The 26,718-nt window shown below is 43.6% G+C and overlaps 1 protein-coding gene across 1 annotated transcript in view; it reads left to right on the top strand.

The window, feature by feature from the left end:
- Nucleotides 1–26,718, top strand: part of LOC106560293 (carboxyl-terminal PDZ ligand of neuronal nitric oxide synthase protein) — a 193,744-nt gene that overhangs the window by 134,127 nt on the left and 32,899 nt on the right. Inside the window, exons 7-8 of the mRNA XM_014123046.3 lie at nt 63–253; nt 18,029–18,190. Coding sequence (XP_013978521.1) covers nt 63–253; nt 18,029–18,190 — 353 coding nt within the window. The remainder of the gene's footprint in view (nt 1–62; nt 254–18,028; nt 18,191–26,718) is intronic.

The following is a 26,718-nucleotide window of genomic DNA, read 5'->3' as shown; positions in this document are numbered from 1 at the left end:
ACGAAGTCTGTTACGCCATTGGCCCTCCTTATGACAATGTGTTGGTGTGTTTGTTCACTCAGCCCGGGAGTTAACGGGAGCGGAGAAGTCGGCGGTTGCTGTGGAGACAGACATCGATGCGGAGGAGGCTCCCTTACCATTACCGGACAGTACAGTCGAGGAGTTTAACCGCGGCGTCACTGACCTGGACGGAGTGGATGCTACCGCCAAGACTGACCACACACAACTCAACAATATCGACAACGACAAGAAGGTATGGCGGTGTGTATGTGTTTTGGGGGGTGAGGTTGGGGCGTGTTTGAGGGGGAGAGAGAGGAGTGGGGTGCAAGCAAAGCAGGATGAAAGTTCCATACATACAGTATTCTAACTGAGGGCTGGAATAAGAGAACACAGTAATTGCTTGTTAGACCAGTTAATACAATATCATTGGTCTATCTACTGTATAGATTGCTTACACCAAGGAATATAATACAATTGGTCTGTCTATAGATTGCTTGGACCTGAGAATACAATACCATTGGTCTATCTATAGATTGCTTGGACCAGAGAATACAATATATTGTGGCCTCTCTAAAGATGGCTTGAGGAGGCGGAAAACAATATTGTGTGGCCTATGTATAGGTTGATATGTACAGTGACACTGTTTTTGTGAGTCAGGGAGAACCCCCACACACAGCTTTGTCTGATGTTACGACAGATTTAGTTATATTGGGTAAAATTGCTATTCTTGGATCGAAGACTGATTCTAAACTGCTAGACCTCTATCTCTAGGCTGCTTGGACAGGATGGAAACATGATGTAGTTTACATGTAAAATAAACATTCCATTTAATTATGTACATGTCAGTAGTTATCACTTAGTTAACACTTAGTTACCATGTAATTAACGTGATATTAACATGTAGTTAGAGCTACACTCACAACTATAAACGTAAGCCCATAATTAGCTTTGCTACAGCATGCTGAGTGTCTTCTAGTAGTCAGATAGCTTGTAGTTATTATAGAGAGGGTAAATGGATGTCTGTCAGGTGAAGTCTATCCTTCAATCATATTAACCTTTTCATGCATGAGTTCCTAATATCTCTAACAGTAGCCCCAGAATGAGTTTTTTTATGTGTGTGATGTCAGAATGCACTCACTGTTCCAAAATGTGATTGTTACGCAACAGGACAGTTAACCCACGCTGTCCTCAAACCAAGGCACGCTGCCTGCTAATTATCTATAGGATATGTTTCAACTTGTCAATTTCACAATTTAAAATGATTTTCTAACAGTTTGAATTGAGGTGTGTTCCGCCTCCTCATCAATTTACATAAGAAGTAGCCCATTTTACTGTCGCGGAAAATGTATGTTTGAGGCTTTACTGAGCCGGACATACTTCTCTCTACAATGAGAGCCTAAGCATTTCCCTCAGTGTTTCCCCAGACCATGTATGCAGACATTTGCACATCTCTAGTCAGAACAGGCCTTGCACTAACTTTTTCCCCCTGGCACATTTTCTGGCTGGCGCCCGAATTGCCTTCTATGTTGTTTTCTTACAAATAATAACTTTGGACATGTGTGCATTCCTATCAAAGTAAGTGCCTTATTTTCTGTATATCGTGTTGTCGTTTCTACTATAGCATACCGTATGTACACTGCATGGTATGTGGACACCTGCTCGTCGAGCATCTCATTCCAAAATAATGGGCATTAATATGCAGTTGGTCCCACCTTTGCTGCTAAAACAGCCTCCACTCTTCTGGTGAGGCTTACCACTAGATGTTGGAACATGGCTCCGGAGACTTGCTTCCATTCAGCCACGAGCATTAGTGAGGTCGGGCACTGATGTTGGGCAATTAGGCCTGGCTCGCAGTCTGCGTTCCAATTCATCCCAAAGGTATTCGATGGGGTTGAGGTCAGGGCTCTGCAGGCCAGTCAAGTTCTTCCACACCGATCTCGACAAACCATTTCTGTATGGACCTCGCTTTGTGCACAGGGGCATTGTCATGCTGAAAAAAGAAAGGGCCTTCCCCAAACTGTTGCCACAAAGTTGGAAGAACAGAATCGTCTAGAATGTCATTGTATGCTGCAGCATTAAGATTGCCCTTCACTGGAACTAAGGGGCCTAGCCCGAACTATAAAAAAACAGCCCCAGGCCATTATTCCTCCTCCACCAAACTTTACAGTTGGCCACTGAAGGTTGACCGATTAATTGGAATGGACGATTAATTAGGGGCGATTTCAAGTTTTCATAACAATCGGTAATCTGCATTTTTGGATGCCGATTATATTGCAGTCCACGAGGAGACTGCGTGGCAGGCTGACCACCTCTTACGCGAGTGCAGGCAGCAAGGAGCCATGGTAAGTTGCTAGCTAGCATTAAACTTATCTTATAAAAAAACAATCAATCTTAACATAATCATTAGTTAACAACACATGGTTGATGATATTACTAGTTTAACTAGCTTGTCCTGCGTTGCATATAATCAATGCGGTGCCTGAAATTGTGTCACTTCTCTTGCGTTCAGTGTAAGCAGAGTCAGGGTATATGCAGCAGTTTGGGTCGCCTGGCTCGCTGCAAACTGTGTGAGGACCATTTCTTCCTAACAAAGACCGTAATTAATTTGCCAGAATTTTACATAATTATGACATAACATTGAAGGTTGTGCAATGTAACAGCAATATTTAGACTTAGGGTTGCCACCTGTTTGATAAAATACAGAATGGTTCCGTATTTCACTGAAAGATTAAACGTTTTGTTTTTTGAAATGACAGTTTCAGGATTTGACCATATTAATGACCAAAGGCTCGTATTTATGTGTGTTTATTATATGTCTATGATTTGATATTTGATAGAGCAGTCTGACTGAGCGGTGGTAGGCAGCAGCAGGCTCGTAAGCATTCATTCAAACCACACTTTCCTCCGTTTGCCAGCAGCTTTTTGCAATGCTTGAAGCACAGCGCTGTTTATGACTTCAAGCCTATCAACTCCTGAGATTAGGCTGGCAATACTATAGTGCCTATAAGAACATCCAATAGTCAAAGTTCTATGAAATACAAATGGTATAGAGAGAAATAGTCCTATAATAACTACAACCTAAAATGTCTTAACTGGGAATATTGAAGACTCATGTAGAAGGAGCCACCAGCTTTCATATGTTCTCATGTTCTGAGCAAGGAACTTAAACATTAGCTTTTTTACATGGCACATATTGTACTTTTACTTTCTTCTCCAACACAGTTTTTGCATTATTTAAACCAAATTGAACATGTTTCATTATTTATTTGAGACTAAATTGATTTTATTGTATTATATTAAGTTAGTGTTCATTGTTCATTCAGTATTGTTGTAATTGTCATTATTATATATATATATAAAAATCGGCCGATTAATCGGTATCAGCTTTTTTTGGTCCTCCAATAATCGGTATCGGTATCAGCGTTGAAAAATCATAATTGGTCGACCTCTGGTTGGCACCATGCATTGGGGCAGGTAGCGTTTTCCTGGCATCTGCCAAACCAATATAAGTCCGTCGGACTGCCAGATGGTGCGTGATTCATCACTCCAGAGAACGCGTTTCCACAGCTCCAGAGTCCTATGGCGGCGAGTTTTACCCAACTCTAGCCGACTCTTAGCATTGCGCATGGTGATCTTAGGCTTGTGTGCGACTGCTCGGTCATGGAAACCCATTTCTTGAAGCTCCCGAAGAACAGTTATTGTGCTGAGGTTGCTTACAGAGGCAGTTTGGAACTCGGTAGTGAGTGTGCCAACGGAGGACACAGGATTTTTACACGCTACGTGCTTCAGCATTCGGCGGTCCCGTTCTGTGAGCTTGTGTGGCCTACCACTCCGCGGCTGAGCCGTTGTTGCTCCTAGATGTTTACACTTCACAATAACAGCACTTACAGTTGTATGGGGCAGCTTTAGCAGGGCAGAAATTTGATGAACTGACTTGTTGGAAAGGTGGCATTCTATGACGGTGCCACGTTGAAAGTCACTGAGCTCTTCAGTAAGGCCATTCTACTGCCAATGTTTGTCTATGGAGATTGCATGGCTGTGTGCTTGATTTGATACACCGGTCAGCAATGGGTGTGGCTGAAATAGCCGAATCAAATTTATTTGAAGTGCTGTCCACATACTTTTGTGTATATATAGTGCACAGTCGTGGCCAAAAGTTTTGAGAATGTCTGCTGCCTCAGTTTGTATGATGGCAATTTGCATGTACTCCAGAATGTTATGAAGAGTGATCAGATGAACTGCAATTAATTGCAAAGTCCCTCTTTGCCATGTAAATTAACTGAATCCCCCAAAAACATTTCCAATGCATTTCAGCCCTGCCACAAAAGGACCAGCTGACATCATGTCAGTGATTCTCTCGTTAACACAGGTGTGAGTGTTGATGAGGACAAGGCTGGAGATCACTCTGTCATGCTGATTGAGTTCGAATAACAGACTGGAAGCTTCAAAAGGAGGGTGGTGCTTGGAATCATTGTTCTTCCTCTGTCAACCATAGTTACCTGCAAGGAAACACGTGCCGTCATCATTGCTTTGCACAAAAAGGGCTTCACAGGCAAGGATATTGCTGCCAGTAAGATTGTACCTAAATCAACCATTTATCGGATCATCAAGAACTTCAAGGAGAGCAGTTCAGGGCGCCCAAGAAAGTCCAGCAAGCACCAGGACCGTCTCCTAAAGTTGATTCAGCTGCGGGATCGGGGCACCACCAGTACAGAGCTTGCTCAGGAATGGCAGCATGCAAGTGTGAGTGCATCTGCACGCACAGTGAGGCGAAGACTTTTGGAGGATGGCCTGGTGTCAAGAAGGGCAGCAAAGAAGCCACTTCTCTCCAGGAAAAACATCAGGGACAGACTGATATTCTGCAAAAGGTACAGGGATTGGACTGCTGAGGACTGGGGTAAAGTCCTTTTCTCTGATGAATCCCCTTTCCGATTGTTTGGGGCATCCGGAAAAAAGCTTGTACAGAGAAGACAAGGTGAGCGCTACCATCAGTCATGTGTCATGCCAACAGTAAAGCATCCTGAGACCATTCATGTGTTGCTTCTCAGCCAAGGGAGTGGGCTCACTCACAATTTTGCCTAAGAACACAGCCATGAATAAAGAATGGTACCAACACATCCGAGAGCAACTTCTCCCAACCATCCAGGAACAGTTTGGTAACGAACAGTGCCTTTTCCAGCATGATGGAGCACCTTGTCATGAGGCAAAGGTGACAACTAAGTGGCTCGGTGAACAAAACATCAATATTTTGGGTCCATGGTCAGGAAACTCCCCAGACCTTAATCCCATTGAGAACTTGTGGTCAATCCTCAAGAGGCGGGTGGACAAACAAAAATCCACAAATTCTGACATACTCCAAGCATTGATTATGCAAGAATGGGCTGCCATCAGTCAGGATGTGGCCCAGAAGTTAATTGACAGCATGCCAGGGCGGATTGCAGAGGTCTTGAAAAAGAAGGGTCAACACTGCAAATATTGACTCTTTGCATCAACTTCATGTAATTGTCAATAAAAGCTTTTGACACATATGAAATGCTTGTAATTATACTTCAGTATTCCATAGTAACATCTGACAAAAATATCTAAAGACACTGAAGCAGCAAACTTTGTGAAAATGTATATTTGTGTCATTCTCAAAACTTTTGGCCACGACTGTATATAGGGAGCATTTACTGTTTTATTCATGTTCTTCAAGTACTGGTGACAAATCATGCATTCCAATTTCTTGTTTAGATTGTAATGGACACATATGATGTGTGTAAAAATATTTTTTTGAAGGTTTGTACTGATTATGATGAGCTAATGCTAAGCTATTTGCCAGCTATGTGTGGCGCCATGTTTGTTGACATCATACAATGCATTTTGGTTATAACGTAAGCGTCTGTCAGACCAAAGATAAAAATAACATCAAATCATGACGTCAGTGATCTTTAGGTCGGAAAGTCGGAGCTCTGGAAAGAGACAGTTGTATGACCGTTCAAAAAATATTTTTCCCAGTCTGAGCTCTTTTTTTCCCCCCAGAGTTCCCAGTTGTCGTGAACGTACTGAGATCGGAAGTCGGAGATTTCTGAGTTCCCAGTTCATTTGAACGCAGCATCAGATTGTAACTATGGTACCTCAGGGTTGCCAGCTCAGACCCCCTTTCCAGGAGTTTTATTTTTATTTAGATTATAAACTTCTCCTGTGTTTGCCCCCCAGTTATTGTTAAATCCCCCATCATAGTAATATTTCCTGCATCGTATGCCCCCAAGATACCTTCCCCCATTTCTATCCTCCATGGACTTGAAATCCCCCCCAAACCCCTTCTAAAATGGTTTCATCCATATCTGGCAACCCTGTTTAGCTTTCACGCTACAGTTGGGCTAGGCAGTAGGCTTGTATTTGAGGTGATGATCTCTGAGGCGATAACATTTTATTTGCTTTGTGATTTGTCAAAAACTGTAAACGACTTGTCAAGTCATGTGCTCCGGTACTTGTACATACTGTAACAAGTACATCGAAGATTTCTAATATGCTGCTTTTCCTTCACTCTGCGCTCCAACTCATCCCAAACCATTTCAATTGGGTTGAGGTCGAGTGATTGTGGAGGTTACTACATGATTCCATGGGTGTTATTTCATAGTTTTGATGTCTTCACTATTATTCCACAATGTAGAAAAGAGTAAAAATAAAGAAAAACCCTTGAATGAATATGTGTGTCCAAACTTTTGACTGGTACTGTATTTGCGATGGTACGCTGCAGGGACCACTCAACAATGTTTACAAATATGTAACCGTACGCATCAAAGGGTTAAAGATAGAGTTATGTCAACAGCGTGTTCTATATGGATCAGATTGGAACCAACACGGTGTGAAATCACTACAACAACAGAGGGTTAGGAAAGGCCTTTTGCTCACCCCCTTGAGTCAATGTGTGTGTGTGTGTGTGTGTGTGTGTGTGTGTGTGTGTGTGTGTGTGTGTGTGTGTGTGTGTGTGTGTGTGTGTGTGTGTGTGCACATGATGGATTACACAGAGATGGATTGGGATGGGAGTTTGTGACATTGGTAGTAGAGGTGTGTGTGTGTGTGCGGGGGGGGGGGGGGGTGTACTTCATCCACTGTGGGTTTTCTGGAAGCTCATGAAAGGAAATGAGCCAAAGAGCTTAAGGTCTATTATCTCCTGTCAGTTCTCATTCATTTGACGAAGCTTTTAACTTCCAACCGCTCCTTGGTCGCAGCCACAAATCAATCCAACGACATCATGTGAACAACTTGAAAGACACCAAGGCTAGTGTTGTGGATTAAAGGCACAGTCCGTAGGTTCTCTGTGCCCTGGGGCAACAAGGTGAAATAGAAACTTGCATTTGAGTCAAAAAAGGATTTTCATATGATAGGTAAGATATACAAAACCTTGCAGAGAGCCTTTCTAACAGACAATCTCTTAGAAAAAAATGTAAACTACTGGAACCAAGACTTAAAATAATTGATATTGGCACAAGATGGAGGTCATACTGGAGGTCTTACTGTTAATCCAGTATAAACTAATGTATTGAATGTATTACACAAGAGACAAAATTCACAAATGCTACAGCACAATGGCAGAGTCATGTCTTAATTGTAAAACTAGTTATAGGCAGAGTTAAAAGGTTGGTTGTCCGAGGTATTACAATGTACAGTGCCTTCGGAAAGTATTCAGACACCTTGACTTTTTCCACATTTTGTTAAGTTACAGCCTTATTCTAAAATTGATGAAATAAAATACAATCCTCAGCAATCTACACATCCCCATAATGACAAAGCGAAAACAAGTTTTTTGAAATGTTTGTGAATGTATTAAAAATAAAAAAACAGAAATACCTTATTTACATAAGTATTTAGACCCTTTGTTATGAGACTCAAAATTGAGCTCAGATGCATCCTGTTTCCATTGATCATCCGTCTCTGAATATCTGCGTGGCCCAGCCAGAGCCCGGACTTGAACCCGATCAAACATCTCTGGAGAGACCTGAAAATAGCGTGCAGCAACGCTCCCAATCCAACCTGACAGAGTTTGAGAAGATCTGCAGAAAAGAATGGGAGAAACTCCCCATATACAGGTGTGTCAAGCTTGTAGCGTCATACCCAAGAAGACTCGAGGCTGTAATCACTGCCAAAGGTGCTTCAACAAAGTACTGAGTAAAGGGTCTTAATACTTACGCAAATGTGATATTTCATTTTTTTTTCAAAAAATCCATTTTTGCTTTGTCATTATGAGTTCGAATGGCACCGAAGGAGATGGCTGCCGTTTTACGATGCCGTAACCAATTGTGCTATTGTGTATGTTTTATTCGTGTTATTTGTAACTTATATTGTACATAATGTTTCTGCCACCGTGTCTTATGACCGAAAAGAGCTTGTAGATATCAGGACAGCGATTACTCACCCCGTACTGAAGAATACTTTCTCTTTAACGGGTCAGAAGGGAAGGATTTACTTCAGACGCCCTACAATGCCCTCATACCCATCATTCTCAGGAGAAAGAGACGGAGGTATCGAGGACGAGGGTCCAGGTGCCTTGTAAGGATCTGTCGCTGAGAGGGCAATCTAGCTTTTTCGGCAGGATAGAACAGCGGCCTCTGGTAAGACAAGGGGTGTCGGTCTATGTATATTTGTAAACAACAGCACCAAATATAAGGAAGCCTCAAGGTTTTGCTCGCCTGAGGTAGAGTATCTCATGATAAGCTGTAGACCACACTATTTACCAAGAGAGTGTTCATCTGAATTTTTCGTAGCTGTCTATGTACCACCCCAAACCGATCCTGGCACTAAGACCACACTCAATGAGCTGTATTCGGCCGTAAGCAAACAGGAAAACGCTCATCCAGAGGCGACGCTCCTAGTGGCCGGGGACTTTAATGCAGGGAAACTCATCCGTTTTACCTCATTTCTACCAGCATGTTAAATGTGCAACCAGAGGGAAAAAACTCTAGACCACCTTTACTCCACACACAGAGACCATAACCATAATTATATCCTCCTGATTCCTGCAAAAACTAAAGCAGGAAGCACCAGTGACTCAGTCAATAAGAAAGTGGTCAGATGAAGCAGATGCTAAGCTACAGGACTGTTTTGCTCGCACAGACTGGAATATGTTTCCGGGATTCTTCCGATGGCATTGAGGAGTACACCACATCAGTCACTGGCTTCATCAATAAGTGCATCGTTGACGTCATCCCCACAGTGATCGTACGTACATACCCCAACCAGAAGCCATGGATTACAGGCAACATCCGCACTGAGCTAAAGGGTAGAGCTGCAGCTTTCAAGGAGTGGGACTCTAACCCGGAAGCTTATACGAAAGCCTGCTATGCCCTCTGACGAACCATCAAACGGGCAAAGCATCAATACAGGACTAAGATTTAATTGTACTACACCGGCTCCAACACTCGTCGGATGTGTCAGGGCTTGCAAACTATTACAGACTACAAAGGGAAGCACAGCCGCTAGCTGCCCAGTGACACAAGCCTACCAAACAAGCTAAATTAGTTCTATGCTCGCTTTGAGGCAAGTAACACTGAAGCATGCATTAGAGCATCAGCTGTTCCGGACGACTGTGTGATCACGCTCTCTGCAGCCAATGTGAGTAGGACCGGTCAATATTCACAAGGCTGCAGGGACAGACGGATTACCAGGACGTGTACTCCGAGTATGCGCTGACTAACTGGCAAGTGTCTTCACCGACATTTTCAACCTGTCCCTGACTGAGTCTGTAATACTAACATGTTTCAAGCAGACCACCATAGACCTGTGCCCAAGAACACTAAGGTAACCTGCCTAAATGACTACCAACCCGTAGCACTCACGTCTGTAGCCATGAAGTGCTTTGAAAGGCTGGTCGTGGCTCACATCAACACCATTATCCCAGAAACCTTAGACCCACTCCAATTTGCATTCCTCCCCGACAGATCCACAGATGACGCAATCTCAATCGCACTCCACACTGCCCTTTCCCACCTGGACAAAATTAACACCTATGTGAGCATGCTATTCATTGACTACAGCTCAGCGTTCAACACCATAGTGCCCTCAAAGCTCATCACTAAGCTAAGGACCCAGAGACTAAACGCCTCCCTCTGCAACTGGATCCGGGCTGCCCCCAGGCAGTAAGGTTAGGTAACAACACAACCACCACGCTGGTCCTCAACACGGGGGCTCCTCAGGTGTGCATGCTCAGTCCTCTCCTGTACTTCCTGTTCACTCATAACTGCATGGCCAGGCACGACTCCAACAACATCATCGAGTTTGCCGATGACACAACAGTGGTAGGCCTGATCACCAACAATGATGAGACGTGTGGTGCCAGGACAACAACCTCTCTCTCAGCATGATCAAGACAAAGGAGATGATTGTGGACTACAGGAAAAGGAGGACCGAGCACGCCCCCATTCTCATCGACGGGGCTGTAGTGGAGCAGGTTGAGTGTCAAGTTCCTTGGTGTCCACATCACCAACAAACTATCATGGTCCAAACACACTTAGATAGTCATGAAGAGGGCACGACAAAGCCTATTCCCCCTCAGGAGACTGAAAAGATTTGGCATGGGTCCTCAGATCCTCAAAGGGTTCTACAGCTGCACCATCGAGAGCATCCTGTCTGGTTGCATCACTGCCTAGAATGGCAACTTCTCAGCCTCCGACTGCAAGGCACTACAGAGGGTAGTGAGTACAGCCCAGTACATCACCGGGGCCAAGCTTCCTGCCATCCAGGACCTCTATACTAGGCGGTGTCAGAGGAAGGCCCTAAAAAACTCCAGCCACCCTAGTCATGGACTGTTCTCTCTGCGACCGCAAGGAGCACCAAGTCTAAAAGGCTTCTTAACAGCATCTACCCCCAAGCCATAAGACTTCTGAACAGCTAATCAGAGGGATACCCAGACCCCTCTTTTACGCTGCTGCTACTCTCTGTTTATTATCTATGCATAGTCACTTTAACTCTACCTACATGTACATATCACCTCAATTACCTCTACCAACCGGTGCCCCCGGACATTGACTCTGTACCGGTACCCCCTGTATATAGCCTCCCTATTGTTATTTTTATCATGACACAAGGCGAGACCCAGATGCAGACACAGGAGGCAGATTGTTGGAGTCTTACAATATTTATTAATCCAATATAGTAAGGCAAGAGAATGGTCGTGGACAGGCAAAAGGGTCAAAACCAGTTCAGAGTCCAAAAGGTACCGAAGGGCAGGCAGAATCAAGGTCAGGGCAGGCAGGATGATTAGGCAGGCGGGAAAGCTGGTTGACTTGACTAACATACAAGACGAACTGGCACAGAGAGACAGGAAACACAGGGATAAATAAGCGACACCTGGAGGGGGTGGAGACAATCACAGGAACAGGTGAAACAGATCAGGGCATGACAATTTTACTGCTGCTGTTTAATTATTTGTTACTTTTATTTTAAATGTTTTACTTATCTATTTTTTACTTAACACTTTTTTTTCTTAACTTGATAAAGCATTGTTGGTTAAGGGCTTGTAAGTAATCATTTCACTGTATTTGGCGCATGTGACAAATACGATTTGATTTGAGTTTGATGAGCAAAAAAAACAATTAAATCAATTTTAGAATAAGGCTGTAACGGAACAAAATGTGGAAAAAGTCAAGGGGTCTGAATACTTTCCAAATGCACCATAAAATGTACTTTTAATCCGTCTGCCTGCATATTTTAAGACATGGCATATGAGGGTGCAGAGAGTTACCCAATGGGTTGGATGATACTTTTCTCATCAATCGTCTTGAGAAAACGAATACTTCAAAACTGGAAATAAACCAATCAACACAATGGAAAGGTCAAATGCTTTATTATCTAAATGTTGAATGTGCATGGGTGACGGAGAGAAACAAAATGGTCCAGTTTGAGGCCTATTGGACTCAGTTTTGTTGGGTTGTTTAGATTATACTACTGGTGTCCCTGAACTCTGTTCTGCTTTGCTCTGCTGTGATCTGGATGTGAGTTGTAGAACAAACAGCTTCGAGGCGTGCAGTCTGTTTCTACTCGACTCTTATCCTCCTCTCTCCTGTTTGGATGCCTGCAGGTGTGTTTGAAAGCAAAAGTGTGTTTTAATGGCGCATACTGCTTACACTGCCCAACAGATGGCCTTGGAAACTATCTACAGCAGGAGATTGGGATGCTACTTTCGCTCGCTCGCTCTCGCTCTCTCTCTCGCTCTGGAAACATATGTTAACTTTGCCAAAGCAAGTGAAGTCTCACTCACTCTCTCTGTTTCGCTCTCTCTCTTCGCTGTATCAGTAAATAATTCAAAGTGACAACTTTCCAAAGACTGTTATTGTTTTCACCTCATGACTGAAGAATCAGGATAATGGGGTGTTCAGTGGTGTGTGAATAAATGATGACAGTGTGTTTTTCAACAGTGTCTAACCTGAACTTCAGAACAACAACCATTTAGCCTGATATCCATTAACTACCCAAACACAACACTGAAACATTCACAGTATACGTGTATCAATAGTTTAAATGTGCTGCTAACTGCTAAAATGCTGTTTTAGCCTCCCCTCTCCAACTAGTTGAAATCATCTGTCATGAATAATGTCTTCACTGATTGGATCAGCTCTTCACTGACAGAAACTCTCTCTCCCTGTTGCGCCGCATAGATTTACTATAGTAACTCTAGAGTCATTCAGTCTGCTCATTTAAACACTGTCCTTGGAGGCTCACTGTATCAGCTACCGTATATAAACATGGCCTCAGGCACAGACAGTTCTGAGGGAAGTGACCTCTTAGCATTAAGATTAAGAATACATACTCCTCTGCTGCACGCACGTGCACACACACACACCCACACCTCTCCCCTGCCTCCATTACCCCAGGTCTAGAGGCATTGACCTGGCTGTGCTTAGCTGGCCATTAATATCAGTCATCAATAGTAATGTCACAGACACAGATAGACACAGTGCAGATTTAAAAACCTGTATATCACACCACTGTATTTGCTGCGTTTTTCACCCTCAACCGTTTCAAGAGTTTATCAAGAATGGTCCGTCACCCAAATGACATCCAGCCATTTTGACACAACTGTGGGAAGCATTGGAGTCAACATGGGCCAGCATCCCCGTGGAATGCTTTCGATACCTTATGGAGTCCATGCCCTGACAAATTGAGGCTGTTCTGATAGCAAAAGGGGGGTGCAACTCAATATTAGAAAGGTGTTCTTAATGTTTGGTACACTCAGACGAAATGATTAAAGATACTGCAGTAATTCTATAATAAGATGCACTTAGGTAGTCCTATTATGGCAGTGACTGTTTAAGTTTCATCGTGTGTGTGGTTTGGTTTTACTATCCTTGTGGGTACCAGAAGTCCTCACAAGGATAGTAAAACAAGGACAATTCGAACAAGTGGGGACATTTCGCCGGTCCCCACAAGGAAAAAAGGCTACTTTAGGCTTAAAGGTTAGATTTAGGGTTAGAATTAGGGGTTAGGGTTAGATTTTGAATGGCAATACATTTTTGTGTCCCCACAAGGATAGTAAAGCAAATGTGTGTGTGGGGGGGGGGGGGCTGCTCTGCCTGTCATCTCAGCTGTATTACATAATCTGTACTCCTGCCTTCTCAATCCACATGCAGGGCTCTCCGCTTGGTGCTCTCCATCACAACAACCCTACGCACACACACACACACACAGATATTTCCATCCTGTCTAGATTGTGCCTCCAGAGAGCAACTGTAGATAGTTGGCAACAGTGCTGATGGTTTGTGTTTCACTAGTCTTTAGTTCGGCAGGCTAACACATTCAGGCGACCAGGTTTAAAACTAGTCGGTCACAAACTTGTGGGGAGAGAGATAGATGGCTGGAGCTGAGTGTGCCTAAACTGGTACAAGGCGTGGTTATTTTGCATGTTGGAAAATATTTCCTGCATCCAGAGGTTTCTTCCTGTCCTGGATGGTTGCCAGGATACAGGAGGGAGTGACACTTCAGAGGTCCTTTGTTGTTAACTTCCTCCCCCGTTCCTCCCTGTTCCAAAATAGCCTGTAGCTCCTAGCGCTCTGTGTGGATGAGCTTCTCTTATCCCCTATCACACACACACACACCACTGGCATCCCTCACCCAAACCCTTATCCAATCCTACCTAGCCCCAATCCATTACCCCCTAGCCCCTGCTACTCTGCCCTATGCATTCACACTCCCCCCCCACACACACTCTCTCTCTTTCTCTCTCTCTCTCTCTCTCTCTCTCTCTCTCTCTCTCTCTCTCTCACACACAGCTCTGTGGGTGGATCCAGGTTGTCAGAAGGACAGGGTAGATAGCAGAGAGCAGCTAGTGTAATCACTGCTAAGGGACGAGAGAGCCAGTCTTCCTTCTCTCTCAGGGGTCCATTGCTTCATCTCGTTCTTCTCCTCCCTCTCTTCGTTGGGCTGTGTTGCTGAGTGGATGGAGTGGCAGAGAGAGAGATGCGGCTACAAAGGACATATGAGGGGACTGGGTGGAGTAAACAGACACACACCCACTGCCTTATTCACAGCTGGTGTTACACACCCCCGTCAGGGGTCTGGGGCTAGGTGTGTGTGTGTGTGTGTGTGTGTGTGTGTGTGTGTGTGTGTGTGTGTGTGTGTGGTGTGTGTGTGTGTGTGTGTGTGTGTGTGTGTGTGTGTGTGTGTGTGTGTGTGTGTGTGTGTGTGGTGTGTGTGTGTGTGTGTGTGTGTGTGTACGTAATGAAAGGCAGAGGGCCATAGCACTTAAGGGCTCTCAGGACATCCATAGTCAGGGAGGGAGACTTGGAATGGAACATTTTTATTTATTTTTATTTAACCTTTATTTAACTAGGCAAGTCAGTTAAGAACAAATTCTTATTTACAATGACGGCCTACCCCGGCCAAACCGTCACGATGTTGGGCCAATTCTGCGCCGCCCTATGGGACTCCCGATCACGACCGGTTGTGATATAGCCCGGGATCGAATCAGGGTCTGTAGTGACACCTCTAGCACTGAGATGCAGTGCCTTAGACTGCTGTACCACTCGGGAGCAATGGAACATGCAGTTCGACCTCTGAAGGGAAGGAGATGAGTGCACTTCAGTATTCTCTGAAAGGAAGGAGTGGTGACTTGGAAGGGAACATGAAGTTTGCTTCAATGTGCACTGTGAAGGGCATGACTGTCTTGTATCAGGACATCTGATCTCCCCTTTGATGGGGCAGAAGTGCCCTACATGGGCTGCAGAGAGGGTGGAAGGGAGCAGGGAGAGAGTGGGTAGCATCTACAGCATGTTGAATTCTAAATAGATATTGCCTTGTAGCGTTGTGACATTGAAGTGTGAACTTAGAGACATTGGTCATGTAAAAAAAATATTTGGGAAGTGTTTTGTAGTTGCTCAGAACACGAACTTCAGACCCCATTTTCTTCTCTTCGTTTGTTTACTTGTCTAAATAAAAAATGCAAGTGCTGTTTCCATCCAAATTGGGACCAGATTGCTTTAAACACATTTGACATTCACTGCATACGGATTGTTGTTTTCTGTCTGTTGAGTTAAACACACTTGGAAGGCTGTGGATCAGACACTGTTTGGGAATCTAATCTTTATTCAGTATGCCTGTTAGTGTGTTGTCGTTATCTTGTTAGAACTGCTTGGTATATGTGTCTGTACGTGCGTGTCTGTCTGTCTGTCTCTTGGTGCCTGCGGGGCATAGTACAGCCTCAGGCAAAATGACGCTGGGTTTTATTCAACACATTGGTCTCTCTGCTGCCCTCAGTGTGTGTGGTCCAGAGTGCTTTGACTGAATGTGTTGGTATTTCACTATTAACCAACAGAGCCCAGAGGGCCATTGTTCAAAAACCACAGGTTTAATGTATTTCTCCCCAAGGCATAGACCAAGTCAAAACACCCTGAAATCACGATGAATAACAACAATTCACTCGCTACCCATCTGCTTTCTTCAAATATACAGTACAAATCTACTGACTGTTTCTTCATAGGAAGGAGTAAAGGCGCTATATCTGACAACAAGGGTCTTGAATGACCTCTACTGTGTCTTTGTTAGTGTAGCTTTTCAACTACTCATTGTACTATATGTGTACAGAAGACTCAGTGGAGCATGACTCGTCACAAAGCTCTGCTTGACTGAGAGGGATGGATGTACACCTTTATGGAAACTGACAGGAAGTGTCTCTTTGTCTCTCTACCATTCTCTCTCTCTCTCCTTACCATTCTCCCTCATCTCTCTCACTCTCTCCGTTCCACTCTGTCTCTCCCTACCACTCTCTCTCTCTCTCCTTACCATTCTCCCTCTCTCCTTACCATTCTCCCTCTTCTGTCTCTCTCCGTACCACTCTGTCTCTCCCTACCACTCTCTCTCTCTCCTTACCATTCTCCCTCTTCTGTCTCTCTCACTCTCTCCGTACCACTCTGTCTCTCCCTACTACTCTCTCTCTCTCTCTCTCTCTCCCTATCAGTCTCTTTTTCCCTCTCTCCATCTCCCCTTCATATTCCCTACCAACGTAATGTCTCAGTGTAGTTCTTCCGACCAATACAGACAGCCTTTCTCTCTCTCTACTTCCCAGCGCCCCTAACCATTACACATGTATTATATTAACCTCTTAACTTTCCTCTTTACTCCTACTCCCATTATACCACTGACAGTTCTCTATGCAAAGGTACTTAGCAGATAAAATACATAAAACTGTCTGTCTTGGAGCTGACAGCCAAGGTATTCTTTCCTCTTCAAACTACTGCAATTATTCTGATGAGATGGCAGGTCTACCACTCTCTGAAACGACTGTTTTAGTCACCATGGTTACAGATATGGGAGACCTGGTCTCTTTAAAGGAGATATTTTCCACCAAACTGTGTATTGTGATTCATGTTGTAGTGTCGCTTTGACAATGTCTGTCTGAAGGAAACCATAATTTTTTTATTATTATAAACAGTACAAAGATGTGTACTGCACTTGATGAAATCACTACATGCACGCACATACACACACACACACACACACACACACACACACACACACACACACACACACACACACACACACACACACACACACACACACACACACACACACACACACACACACACACACACAGCGTCCTAGTTCCACTGTTCATCATTAAGTCGTGAGAGTAAACAGCCTGTCTGGTAATGTCCCCATTAACCTGTAGATCAGACAACGACACACCATCACTCATCCACTGGCCCAGTGGGGGTACAAACCTTGAGTTGTCTTTCTTTATTTCCCACACTAATCAATCTCTTTCTGAACCCCAGCAGTTGCCGGATCGAATCCCAGTGCTGGCGAGGAGTGAGCTGGCAACCGGAGGGTTGCTGGCATCAATATCTCAGTTGCAACCAACCGCTGATGTTCGCTTGAGCATGGAGCTTAACACCATAAAACAATTGCTCATTGGGCGCAGCTCTGTGGCTGGCCTGTGCTCCAACCTAATATGTGTGTGTGTATCGGGAGGGGGGGTTGGATAAAAGCAGAAGACACATTTCTATCTTGCGTCTATCTATACTAATAAAGCATATCTTATGAATTCTTCTCAGTAAAAGCATCTTCACAGTCTATGCAATTATCTTTGTCTGACACACACATACACAAATGCAACTATCTCTCTCTGACACACTGACAGATTGAATTTGCTCTTCAAGGAAAAACAATATAGTCCTCCAGTCCTTTGACAGATACAAGCTGCTATTGTTCATCTTTTCAATTCATTATTGTGTGAATGCTATTCCAGTAGTGACATATTGGGTTGTCTGGGTGGCTGCGTGAGTGAGCATGAGTTTTCCTTTTCTCTTAGGGCCTGTTCAGCCATGCCTCTGTTTTACCTCAAGCTCTGCTTATCACCGGGGGAAATGTACACTCGCACTACCAAAGGACACATTCTAAATATGAACATCAATGTCTCTTTCTTTGACTTTCTCTCTCTTTGTTTATTTTTCTCCATCTCCTCCTTACGTCTTCCATCCTCTCTCCTTGTATTGATGTCTCCCTGTCTCAATCTATCAATCCACCATTAACCCTCTCCTCTCCTCCATGGCAGGTTCCAGAGGAGGCCTCTCTGCTGCTTGCGTCCCCCAGGATGCTGCTGCCGTCATCGGGTACTCTGCCTCCCACCACCCCCCTGTCAGTCCACCACCAGATCCAACTGCTACAGCAACAACTACAGCAACAACAGCAACAGACACATGTAGCCGTGGCACAGGTAGGACTGAGACACACACGTTTGTGTCTGTTAACAGTTGGTGTTTGTAGTACTGTGGTAGGTCTTGTTGTTTGAACTACAGTGAGATGGTCATTACCATAACAAACAGTGTTTTAACCTTGCCCCGGTGTACTGTGTGTTTGTGTGGGGTTCCCTCCTAGCTACCATCTTGTTTGTCTGCGAGCTCTTGACTTTACTAATATTAACCTTTATGAATCATGTCAACCTTACCTTGTGTGACCTTAACACCAGCTCTCCTACACACACACACACACACACACACACACACACACACACACACACACACACACACACACACACACACACATATTACCAATTATTCACAGCAGAAAAGAGGATTAGTGTATGTACTGTACATCAGTATTGACAACATGATTAATACAACATGCATGTTGAACCACTGTCACCTTTACAGTGTATCACTGTAGATACAGGAGAATAGAAAGGTTACAGTTGGGTTACTATTGTATAAAGTAAGAATTGTTTTCAGTGACCTAGTCAGGACGCTTAGCTCATTCACTCCCTCACACTCCATCTGTGCGGAATTAACACTCACTCACTCACTCACTCACTCACACACACACACACACACACACACACACAGGTTCACACTGTCAGCCAGTTGGCGAAGCTCCCCCTATTTTCCCTCTATTTACACGCAACTCCATGAACACACACACACTTACACAACACAAAACCCACACACTGTCAGCGAGTTAGCAAAAACCCTGGAGTCCAATGGCTGCAATTTCACAAATGAGCTCCCTTTATTTAACTCAAACTGCTTGAACACACACACACACACACACACACACACACACACACACACACACACACACACACACACACAAGACAATAATTTATAAATTTGACAAAAATCTGAAATCACACTGGATGTATTAGAGTTTAGAATTGCATTGGGCCATACTTATTTCACTGTACAGCCTTACCTATGGCTTGTGGATCAATGACATGGGGTACCAGTCTACTCAGTGACACACAGAACATTAGCATCGTAGCTCTTATTGCAGGACTCTGAAACCACTGTGAATTGAGGCACATTTATTGTACCAGTCAACCTACTATGTGTATTGAACACTATTCCAGAGGAAAAATTATACAATGTGGATGTTTTGGAGTCTGATAACTCTGAGGAGGACTTTGGGGAAAAAAGCACTTGGGTTCTGAGTAGGCTGATACCACATTACATTGATCCCCAATCCTTAGGTAAAGCTGTACAGTGCAATATGAATGTCAATAGGCTGACTGGGGAGGTGATGTCCCACAGTCAAAGTCCCGCAATAAGATCTAAAACACTGATATTTCCATAAACTCTTCTCAGTTGTGTTCTCTGGGTGTCACCGAGAACTGATACCCCATTTCATTGCTCCACATTCCAACCATGTTTAACATTATCAAGTCTAAACATGGCATGATTTCAACAATTGAAACCTTCTGCATCACTTTCAAAGAGGGACTTTTATTTTAAAGGTGAACTGCAAATTCCACTGTTGTGGCTAATCCTTATTGTGGCTAGCTTCACAACACATAACCCGGTCCAGTTAAGCCATAGTAGGCAGATGAAGCTAGCTGGCTGCTTATAACGTTAGATTTGGGCAACCGGGTTAAGTAGGAGGCTAGCTAGTTATTTCAATAGGAGAACAACAGGTGACTACCTAGCTAATACTTACTCACATGTGTTAGGTTCTAATTCTCAGAGTAAAACACTCAACGGACCTTATGAAAGCTTAACCAAGTTTATTCTGCCTAGAGGGTCAATACAGCTGCATTCAGACAAAAACATTTTCACACAAGCACTGATATTTAACTGTTCCTCATAGGCTGAGTCTCCTCCTACCCATCATTCTTTACTGCTAGGCAGGACACTAGTCATACGGGCCATAAACTTATATTTCTCCCTTAAGGTGACCTGACCCGACCTCAACCCCCCCCCCCCCCCCCCATCACCAATCCATGACTCTCTCCCCTTATCAATGCCTGCCACACGTAATCGCTTCCCTGCACTCAACACATTCCAAGCTTAGTTGCATACACTATATACCTTCCTCCTATAACCATTAACTTCTGGTGTAGACCCTCTAAACCTCAGCACTCCATCAGTGACATGAATAAGTATATTTCATAGTCTCAGAACCCAACACATGGGTTCCTAAATCATTGCTAAGAATATTGAAAATGACTGCAGTTTCTACTGTTCATTGTTTTCAGGCTGGTTGCATTAGTGCTAGCTAGGTACCAAGCTAAAGCTAGCTAGTTACTCCAAAAGTTGCTGATAACATCTGTATCAAAGATATTTGTAAACATTTTTGATCCTGCTCGTTTGATCCTGATCTAATTTCAAATGCTCACAGACGTTTTCACATTCGGTCGAACAAATAATGCCTTATTACCAACGTGGTAATGTCCAGCTTTGACAGTGATTGTAATGGTGGCGCTGGGCTTGCGCGTGTAAATTCAGCACACACAACATTCTATAATGGAATTGTGTTATTTGACGTGTCAAATTAAAACCTTATTTGACGTGTCAAATAGTGTTATTTGAGATGTGTCTTTTTTGACACGCAAAGACCCAAACGGCGTTCCATACATCTGAGGTTGTGATGTTAGTTTATTTATCTCTCCAGCAGCGTGTTTGGCCGTGGTTCCCTGAGGAAAGCCCTGCCTCGTCAGATCAAACCACAGACACAGTGTTTTTGGTGTTGAAAGAGAATTTTCCTTCTACAAATACCAGACATGGACATGGGAATAACCCAAACACACACTTCACACAGCTTCAGCTCAATGCTAAATGGGGACAGGGGAATAACCAACCTCAATATTTACATTCTAACCTCCTCTTCCTCCCTCCATTCCTCTCCTCCCTTCCAGCCGATGTAGGCCTATTAAGTAAGGATTAGTCCGGCCTCCTCCTGTTGTTATGGGCTAATTGCTGTTTGTATTGTCTTGCTGTAGAAAGTGTAAGGCTTTACACTTGTGGGCCATCAGAGCATTAGAGGCAGCCAACGGAGCTTAAGGAGTCTTGGCTGTTATCCTGCTTATCTCTGTCCAAACCCCAGCTCACTGCACAGGCATGGATAAACCCATCAGTTCTGCTGCCTGCCTTGCGGCATTAAGACTTTGCCCACATCTAGTTTCAACTGGCCCTTGATGAGTAAGGAGAATTAAAAACCCACTACGAGGTTAAAAAGAAGACAATAATAAGCTGATTATAAAACACAACATTTGGAAAATAAGTGAAGCAGAGGAAGACGTGACTGCCTTGTGGAAGTCTAGTTCTGAAGGCCTGTGTGTGTGTGCGTGGCTGTGTGTGTTTGTACTTTCTTGCGTGTGTGTGAGACAGGGTACCCGGGTAGCTGGACCTGATTGAAAGCACCCCTCTAACCCCTGTCTGCCAGTCCAGTCAGTTGATCACCCTGAGAGGGTGATGATGTCACGATTGACTTTGTGCAACAGACAGTAAGGAAGAAAATATTATATTTTATCTCCGCCAATCAGGTCTCAAGGTGGGTCAAGTATATCACTTCCATTTAGCATCAGAGGGAGGGCCAGGAGTGCGGATAGCGATCAGCCCAGTTAGGATGGGACAGTGCCAACTCTCTGAGACTAAAAGGACTTCTAACCAAAGTGCTGACAATAGCTGAGAAGTTAGAAGTTAGCTGCTCCATGAAAGCTCACACTTATCACAATCATTGAGAGTTGAAAAGAGAGAAGAAGAGCAAAGGATGAGAGAGGGAGAGGAGGAGAGAAGAATCATTAACATAATCAGTGAAATGTGAATACTTGTGTTTGAGACTCACACTGCAGAGCAGAACCTTTTTAGTTTTGGTGGCTGGTGAGATTTAATCTACACACTGAATGAAAATGTAAAGGCAAAATGTAAATTGTTGGTCCCATATTTCATGAGAGGAAATAAAAGATCCCAGAAATGTTCCATACACATTTACGTCATTTTAGCACACAAAAGAAAACGTTTTTCTCGCAGATTTTGTTCACAAATTTGTTTACATCCCTGTTAGTGAGCATTTCTCCTTTGCCAAGATAATCCTTCCACGTGACAGGTGTAACCTATCAAGAAGCTGATTAACCAGCATGATAATTACACAGGAGCGCCTTGTGCTGGGAACAATAAATGGCCACTCTAAAATGTGCAGTTTTGTCACACAACAGAATGCCACAGATGTCTCAAGTTTTGAGGGAGCGTGCAATTGGCATGCTGACTGCAGGAATGTCCACCAGAGCTGTTGCCAGAGCATTTAATGTTAATTAATGCAGACCACGTGTATGGTATCGTGTGGGTGAGCCATTTACTAATGTCAGCATTGTGAACAGAGTTTCCCATGGTGGCAGTGGGGTTATGGTATGGGCAGGCATAAACTACGGACAACGAACACAATTGCATGTTATCAATGGTAATTTGAATGCACAGAGATACCGTGACGAGATCCTGAAGCCCATTGTCGTGCCATTCATCCGCCACCATCACCTCATGTTTCAGTATGATAATGCACGGCCCTACTTTTTTTTAAGGTATCTGTGACCAACAGATGCATATCTGTATTCCATAGATTAGGGCCTAATGAATTTAATTCAATTGACTGATTTCCTTATTGTAATAAAGTCTGTGTGAGCTGGTGTGGAGGAGTCAGGCGCAGGACAGCAGATATGAGTAGAAAACGTATTTACTCAAAATACAAACAAATACAACGCAATAATGCGAGCCCACAATAACGGACCGTATTACATAAACAATTACTCACAAACAAACATGGGGGAACAGAGGTTTAAATAATGAACAAGTAATTGGGGAATTGAAACCAGGTTTGTAAGACAAAGACAAAACAAATGGAAAATGAAAAGTGGATCGAACAAGGAGAGGGACCGACTTCGGCGGAAGTCGTGACACTTATATGAACTGTAACTCAGTAAAGTTGGAAGTTTACATACACTTAGGTTGGAGTCATTAAAACTAGTTTTTCAACCACTCCACAAATGTCTTCATAACCAACTATAGTTTTGGCAAGTTGGTTAGGACATTACCTTGTGCATGACACAAGTAATTTTTCCAACAATTGTTTACAAACAGATTATTTAACTTCTAATTCACTGTATCACAATTCCAGTGGGTCATAAGTTTACATACACTAAGTTGACTGTGCCTTTAAACAGCTTGGAAAATTCCAGAAAATGATGTCATGGCTTTAGAAACTTCTGATAGGCTAATTGACATAATTTGAGTCAATTAGAGGTGTACCTGTGGATGTATTTCAAGGCCTCCCTTCAAAATCAGTGCCTCTTTGCTTGACATCATGGGAAAATCAAAAGAAATCAGCCAAGACCTCAAATAAAAAATTGTAGACCTCCACAAGTCTGGTTCATCCTTGGGAGCAATTTCCAAACGCCTGAAGGTACAATGTTCATCTGTACAAACAATAGTACGCAGGTATAAATACCATGGGACCACGCAGCCGTCATACCGCTCAGGAAGGAGACGCGTTCTGTCTCCTAGAGAGGAATGTACTTTGGTGCAAAAAGTGCAAATCAATCTCAGAACAACAGCAAAGGACCTTGCGAAGATGCTGGAGGAAATGGGTAAAAAAAGTATCTATATCCACAGTAAAACGAGTCCTAAATCGACATAACCTGAAAGGCCGCTCAGCAAGGGGACAAAGATCAGAGGACATTTCTCCAAAATGTACGGTCTAATGAAACAAAAATACAGTGGGGGAAAAAAGTATTTGATCCCCTGCTGATTTTGTACGTTTGCCCACTGACAAAGAAAGGATCAGTCTATAATTTTAATGGTAGGTTTATTTGAACAGTGAGAGACAGAATAACAACAGAAATATCCAGAAAAATGCATGTCAAAAATGTTATCAATTGATTTGCATTTTAATGAGGGAGATAAGTATTTGACCCCCTCTCAATCAGAAAGATTTCTGGCTCCCAGGTGTCTTTTATACAGGTAACGAGCTGAGATTAGGAGCACACTCTTAAAGGGAGTGCTCCTAACCGCAGCTTGTTACCTGTAAAAAAGACACCTGTCCACAGAAGCAATCAATCAATCCGATTCCAAACTCTCCACCATGGCCAAGACCAAAGAGCTCTCCAAGGATGTCAGGGACAAGATTGTAGACCTACACAAGGCTGGAATGGGCTACAAGACCATCGCCAAGCAGCTTGGTGAGAAGGTGACAACATTTGGTACGATTATTCGCAAATGGAAGAAACACAAAAGAACTGTCAATATCCCTCGGCCTGGGGCTCCATGCAAGATCTCACCTCGTGGAGTTGCAATGATCATGAGAACGGTGAGGAATCAGCCCAGAACTACACGGGAGGATCTTGTCAATGATCTCAAGGCAGCTGGGACCATAGTCACCAAGAAAACAATTGGTAACACACTACGCCGTGAAGGACTGAAATCCTGCAGCGCCCGCAAGGTCCCCCTGCTCAAGAATACATATACAGGCCTGTCTAAAGTCTGCCAATAAACATCTGAATGATTCAGAGGACAACTGGTGAAAGTGTTGGGGTCAGATGAGACCAAAATTGAGCTCTTTGACATCAACTCAACTCGCCGTGTTTGGAGGAGGAGGAATGCTGCCTATGACCCCAAGAACACCATCTCCACCGTCAAACATGGAGTTGGAAACATTATGCTTTGGGGGTGTTTTTCTGCTAAGGGGACAGGACAGCTTCACCGCATCAAAGGGACGATGGACGGGGCCATGTACCGTCAAATCTTGGGTGAAAACCTCCTTCCCTCAGCCAGGGCATTGAAAATGGGTCGTGGATGGGTATTCCAGCATGACAATGACCCAAAACACACGGCCAAGGCAACAAAGGAGTGGCTCAAGAAGAAGCACATTAAGGTCCTGGAGTGGCCTAGCCAGTCTCCAGACCTTAATCCCATAGAAAATCTGTGGAGGGAGCTGAAGGTTCGAGTTGCCAAACGTCAGCTCCGAAACCTTAATTACTTGGAAAAGATCTGCAAAGAGGAGTGGGACAAAATCCCTCCTGAGATGTGTGCAAACCTGGTGACCAACTACAAGAAATGTCTGACCTCTGTGATTGCCAACAAGGGTTTTGCCACCAAGTACTAAGTCATGTTTGGCAGAGGGGTCAAATACTTATTTCCCTCATTAAAATGCAAATCATTTTATAACATTTTTGACATGCGTTTTTCTGGATTTTTGTTGTTGTTATTCTGTCTCTCACTGTTCAAATAAACCCACTATTAAAATTATAGACTGATCGTTTCTTTGTAAGTGGGCAAACGTACAAAATCAGCAGGGGATCAAATACTTTTTTCCCCCACTGTTTGGCCATAATGACCATTGTTATGTTTGGAGGAAAAAGGGGGTTGCCTTGCAAGCCGAAGTACACCATCCCAACCGTGAAGCACGGGAGTGGCAGCATCATGTTGTGGGGGTGCTTTGCTGCAGGAGGGACTCTTGCACTTCACAAAATAGATGGCATCATGAGAAGGGAAAATTATGTGGATGTATTGAAGCAACATCTGAAGACATCAGTCAGGAAGTTAAAGCTTGGTCGCAAATGGGTCTTCCATATGGACAATGACCCCAAGCATACTTCCAAAGTTGTGGCAAAATGGCTTAAGGACAACAAAGTCAAGGTATTGGAGTGGCCATCAGAAAGCCCTGACCTCAATCCCATAGAAAAGTTGTGGGCAGAACTGATAAAGCGTGTGCGAGCAAGGAGGCCTACAAACCTAACTCAGTTACACCAGCTCTGTCAGGAGGAATGGGCCAAAATTCACCCAACTTATTGTGGGAAGTTTGTGGAAGGCTACCCGACACGTTTGACCCAAGTCAAACAATTTAAAGGCAATGCTACCAAATACTAATTGAGTGTATGTAAACTTCTGACCCACTGGGAATGTGATGAAATAAATAAAAGCTTAAATAAATCATTCTCTCTACTATTATTCTGACATTTCACATTCTTAAAATAAGGTGTTGATCCTAACTGATCTAAGACAGGGAATTTGTACTAGGATTAAATGTCCGGAATTGTGAAAAACTGAATTTAAATGTATTTGGCTAAGGTTTATGTGAACTTCCAACGTCAACTGTATATTTTTGTTCAGTTTAATTCATACACTACTGGAATATCTCTCTCTCTCTCTCTCTCTCCTCTCCTCTCCTCTCCTCTCCTCTCCTCTCCTCTCCTCTCCTCTGCTCCCCTCTCCTCTCAACTCTCTTGCTCTCTCGCTGACTGCGTAAGCTACATGAGGATAATCCTGAACTGGGTGGTAATAGAGTTGAACATTCTCTGGTTCTTGTAGGAACATCACCTCAACACTAAGTCGTTGATTGAGAAGGAACGTTTTATAGGGGAGGGACCCCTCTAAAACGATGTTTTAGCCTGTTTTAGCCAGTTCATTAGAGACTGTCATTATTGAGCCATCTACATTACTTAATTTATATTTATTTACTTATTTATTATTATTTAACTAGGCAAGT

Source organism: Salmo salar, chromosome 10 (assembly GCF_965601325.2).
Source record: "Salmo salar chromosome 10, fSalSal1, whole genome shotgun sequence".
NCBI lineage: Eukaryota > Metazoa > Chordata > Actinopteri > Salmoniformes > Salmonidae > Salmo > Salmo salar.
This window is presented reverse-complemented; position numbering and strand designations above follow the sequence as displayed.